The 5,355-nt window shown below is 36.6% G+C and overlaps 1 protein-coding gene across 1 annotated transcript; it reads left to right on the top strand.

The window, feature by feature from the left end:
• Positions 1–401: 401 nt before the first annotated feature.
• LOC117320908 lies at positions 402–5,132 on the top strand (the record flags this gene model as incomplete). The annotated part of the gene is made up of 2 exons (XM_033875388.1): positions 402–777; positions 1,844–5,132. Coding segments are annotated over 2 exons (1,535 nt in total), but the record flags the coding sequence as incomplete, so codon positions are not given.
• Positions 5,133–5,355: the final 223 nt, after the last annotated feature.

Raw genomic sequence — 5,355 nt, 5'->3', positions numbered from 1 at the left:
CTTTTTAAGAACGCCGATGTGGCGCAGCGGTATAGGCTGCGGATATTTCTGGCTAGGCGATTGGGTGCCGTAGATCGTGAGTTCGAGGCCCGGTCAGGGCACGAGTCAAAAAGTTGTCTTCCTTCGTCATTTGTGTTTCTAAGCTATATATATATATAAATATAGTTCACCTTGATATATACGGGTGTTCTTCATAGCAACCAAAACTTCACATTCATGTGTTGCACTTCATGTTACTGAACACTTCATGTAGGTTTTGGTTAGAGCTAATTTTAATCCATGACATGCTATCAAAAACTGTGTCAAGTTAAATGTCAGTCTCTTGGATCACATAAATGACAAAATAAAAAAATCTCTTAATTTCACATCACATGTTAAAGAAAATGTTCCATGACTTTCAGGCGAAAACGATAACCAATGGACCAAAATTTACGAGACAGACAAGGATGGGATTGTGATTTCTGGAAAACTTGATGACCTGAAAGCTGCCTTTCGATCCGCTCCCGATGTACGGATATATGTTCCATCCTGGAATCGGACCTTCAACATTGATTCGACAAATATGGACAACATGGAAGAAAACGCGACCTTTTGTTCACAGTCTTTGTTCCACGTCGTCAAGACAGCTTGGGACACATTCTCAGAGACAGCAATACGTATGTTTTATCTATTCTGTTCAACGGGATTTTACCAGAAGAAAGAGTATCGTATTGGAGATAATTTCCATTCTTACGATTCAGATGACATTGGCTTTGTTGGCATGGCATGGTTTACAAGGTAGGAATTATATTTCCTTTCAGCTCAATGTTCTTCATTTTAGCTTTACCTAATTTTATTGTATCGTTACGTGATAATAACAGAACGATAAAAACAAGCAGCTAAATTCACAACATAAACTAATGCTAAATACAAAACTAAGCAAGTTACAGAGATAATTCACAATTACAATTAAATGGTGTATAAGGTGGTGTATCAAATCAACAATGTCAATTACTTATCTTATAACAGCTGTTCTTACGTAATCCTTCCTATCCGTTTCTCAGAATTAAAAATGTTTATTAATCCCACAGTTCACGGCTCCAGGCAATTAACAATCTAATATCATTCATGTACAACATGTAACTCTCCTTGACAATTGTAATCCAGTTATGAAAAACAATTTGTCTCTCGTAGTATTTATACTATATTACCAAATCTTACAAATACATTCTCCAACTTTATCTTTTCTGGAATTCTCTAGACGCTTCTTGTAAACAACCATTTGTCAATAAACACTAAAAACTTGTAAACAAAACATTATATCTTCCAGAATGTTCTAAATAGGTCTAGGGCCTTTTAAGAGTTATTTTCCTTGAGTAAACCACAAACATACATCTTGGATTTTTGTCGTTTAAGCACTGGTATATATAACAATATTGTTTTTAAGTATGAGTTTGATTGTCGTTAAACTTTTTTAAATCATTCAAAGTCGGGATGACTGATTTAGAAATGCAGATAAAAAGCAAAGAGAGCGGGGAAATAGTCAATTTTGATTTGTCTGATCATTGCACAACGACGAGAAAAATGCGATTACTCTCAACGCCTCACATTAGTCGCCTCCTAAAGGAAAAGAGTTCTAGCCCCTTTTCTAGTTTTCGAATGATCCAACAGAAAAAGGAAAAAGAGCTACACAATGGTTACATTATTTGATAATGTAGTGTGATTATAATCAATCATATTGAAGTTATTAACAGGAAGTTACCAAATACGAATACTTACCCAAAACATGATTGTGCAGGTTTGAATATTTAATAAAAACTGTTAAACAAAACACGTTTAAAAATCTTGTTTTTGTTTGTTTCAGACATTTTTGTAAACCCACGGGAAAATATCCAATATTTTCCAGCAACGACCAAGCTCAACAGTTCTGTAGTTCTTTATCAAAACTGTTATCAGCTATCCACCATGGCTCTGAAATTCGTCTCGGGACTGCGGGACTAGTTTTGCCGGTAGACCAGATGACTTTCAATCCTAGCTTGGCCGTTGCTCACTCCGATCGCCGATTGAAAACTGTGATATATCATCAATCTGACGGTATCGAAGTTCGCAAATTGTATGAGAATTGGATCTACTATAACTACGGTTCTGATGGCACACGGGAAAACCATATCTGGTCCGTAGGAACGCATTTTCTGGTTAGGATCAACCCCAGAAAGCAGAAATTCGCAGATTTTTATTCAGACGCTTGTTGGTCTCTTGTATACTCGCATGCCAACAGCGGTGATGTTCTTCAGGGTACAGTCAGAAGGCTGCGTGCTAGCGTTCTTTCCGGAAGAAGAATCCGAATGATTGTAAATGGCAATATATCGGGGGAACCGGATAGCCTCTTTATGGAGTCAAATGGACACGTGACCAATATATCGGGGGAACCGGATAGCCTCTTTATGGAGTCAAATGGACACGTGACCGCACAGCTTCTCAGCCAGCTATCCGTTTCAAATCAGAGTCGATTTCAATTCGATCCCTACACGTTTTGGCAGATGATTTCTTCATCAGGATTTGCAAATGTTATGAAAATGTACATTGAGTCAAATAGGACGGAAAGTAGCGAGACATTTAAGTTCAACGTCAACTGGTTTGCTGATACGCGGGCATGGAGAAAACTCTTAGCGGTATCAAACACGGGCCATGTTACAAAGGGGTCTAAGAACGAGTTGAGCAGATCACTGAAATCAGGCGGCATGTTACGATTATTGGTAACATTTCCGAACGGTACAATTAACGCCTTTTCTCCGGACAGCGTAGAGTTTTATCAAGAGGAGGTGGCCGCACAATTCATTAGACATGTCGGGCACGTAAAGAAATCGGCATCAAACGAGAGGATCTTTCCTGCGGTGCCATTTTGGAATTACCTAATGGTTACCACTGAAGGAAGACTAGTTTCTTCGTTGTGGATTGTTGGAGAAAACGCCAAGGTGTCAGACACGTCCATCATGGTTAAAACTGTTTGGTTTGTAAACTAGCACTTTTTACGCACCGGGGCTGCATTTATTTATCAAACATAGCGTAAAATTTTATGGTGAGACTTAACTTTGCGTTAAGCACATTAAGCAAGTACATTGTATACCCAGGTAATGTTGGTTATATTCAGGGTCGGTTCTTTTGGTCTTGCGATTCTATTAAGGATTACAGTGTCCTACTGGTGATTTTACCAACGACAAAGTTCAGTATGGTGTCAATATTTGGAAAAGACCACTAACTGGTCCACGAAACAAAAATCCCTATCATACTGAAATTTAACCTTTGATAAAATTATCAGAAAGACAATTACTGTGCATACTTTTAATTTTACACTTAAACGTCGCGCGATTTAAGATTAGATTGCTCACAAAATCTATATAGAATCAAATACCGTTAGGTTTTGACAGGTTCTTAGAACAGCTGGCAAAGGTTGATTTACGAAGAAACCTTTCTCACACTTTCTATACAAAACTTGCATCACTTTAAAACTGTATAGCTTTTCATTGTACATAATCCTCACACAAAATTCCTCCACATATAATTAAAGGCGGATTGATGTGTGATATAAAGGTAGACATAAACTGTGCTTACAGGAGGGGAACACAGGGATACAATATGTTGGTGTCAGTTATGATGTCATAGACTGTTAATCTATCTAGTTAGTCTATATCGCTGCTTTGCCATCAAAATGTAAATATTGTTTATTCAACCGCGAATTTCTAGTTAGTTTATATCGTCGCTTTGCCATCCAAATGTAAATACCGTAGCATTGCCATTTAAATATAAATATTGTTTATTCAACCGTGAATCTCTAGGTAGTGTAAATCGTGGCATTGCCATCCAAATGTAAATATTGTTTATTCAACCGCGAATCTCTAGTTAGTTTATATCCAAAAGTAAATATTGTCTGTTTAATTACAAATTTCTCTGGCTAATTTATCATGTGAGAGTGGGATGCGGAAGAGGTCAGAGTTCATACAACCTCGGATTTCTTAATCCGAAATAATTCCAAAGGAAATCAGATTCAAAGAAGGGTTTAAATGAATACGTGTGTAACAGTACTGGTCGCCATCCTCTTTGCGACAGAGAGATAATGTTATCCGTTTTACATCATTGATTCCTCTTCACCAAGACTACTCCTCCAGGTGCGATAAAACTGTCACTCCTTCTTAAGAAGAAAATAAAGGATTTGGACACCTATTGGGTTCCATATTTTGTTCATAGAGTGTGATCCATTGGATCTCTCAACTTTCATCTTGACTCACCCATTCATTCCGATTTGAACGGAAGAAAATGGCGCCGCTTTATTGTGCATGTATTTGTATAGCGTGCATCTGAACCAGGTAGACTGAGAAGCTTAAACTGAATTAAATCATATTTTTATGTACACATATAAAATGCAGATTTGCGAAGAGCTTTTATTTTGTTGCGCATATCATTATTTTGTTACATGTGGTGATAAGTATACGCATTTCCCGCAAAGTCATACGTCACATGTCAAATTCATATCTCTATTGGCATCGACAACAAAAAGAAACAAATGAATTAATAAACAAACAAAAAATATTGACTAATAAACAGGGTTATTGAGGTGTGGTGTTCATGTTAATTAGAAAAGAAATTTATAAAAATGGACCATAACTTGAAAGATTTTGGGAATTCATAAAACCGCACTATAACTGGTATGATCTAATGGAATCCATCGAAGCGGAACATCAATTGAAATACAGTTTTTTTTGTATTCTGCGCTTTAACTATCAAACGTTCCTTATCAGGAAATATAGATAAATTATATATTTATACAATCGAAGTGTGTTTGATTAGTACTACTACTCCACTTTGAATCCGACACATTATCGTTTGTGAATATCAAATTAGTTCTGAAATAGACAACCCGCAGACAGGTTACCAGGCAAATGCTTGCAATGGACAAACTGGTATAATTGTACGCTTATTTATATCTACCAAGTCGTAAATGCGCCAGACTTCGTTGCTTTATCCGTTAGAATTGTATGATATACACAAGATGCACATATAAAACAGCCTGGGCTAGCTACAGTAGATATATCATTGGATGTTCGATTGAGCATTATATGATGAATTTATCAGTTATTATTAAAAAACGAAATGTACATTTTTGTTGTTCTTCTTCTTCCGTGTATAGATCTGCTCGTTACAAACATCAGAACAGTACAAGCTCTTTATCAGATCGTAAAACGTCGTATTTAAATATTTTATTGTAACTTTGTGCATATTTTACATCATAATGGACTGTATTTGTGATCTGCCAAATATAACTTCAAAGTCAGAAAAACCATTTAACATTTCATAGCGCTTTTAACAGGCACACAGTAC

Source organism: Pecten maximus, unplaced genomic scaffold (assembly GCF_902652985.1).
Source record: "Pecten maximus unplaced genomic scaffold, xPecMax1.1, whole genome shotgun sequence".
In the NCBI taxonomy this organism is placed as follows: Eukaryota; Metazoa; Mollusca; class Bivalvia; order Pectinida; family Pectinidae; genus Pecten; species Pecten maximus.
The sequence above is the reverse complement of the archived record's forward strand: the minus strand, read 5'-3'. Positions and strand labels throughout refer to the sequence as shown.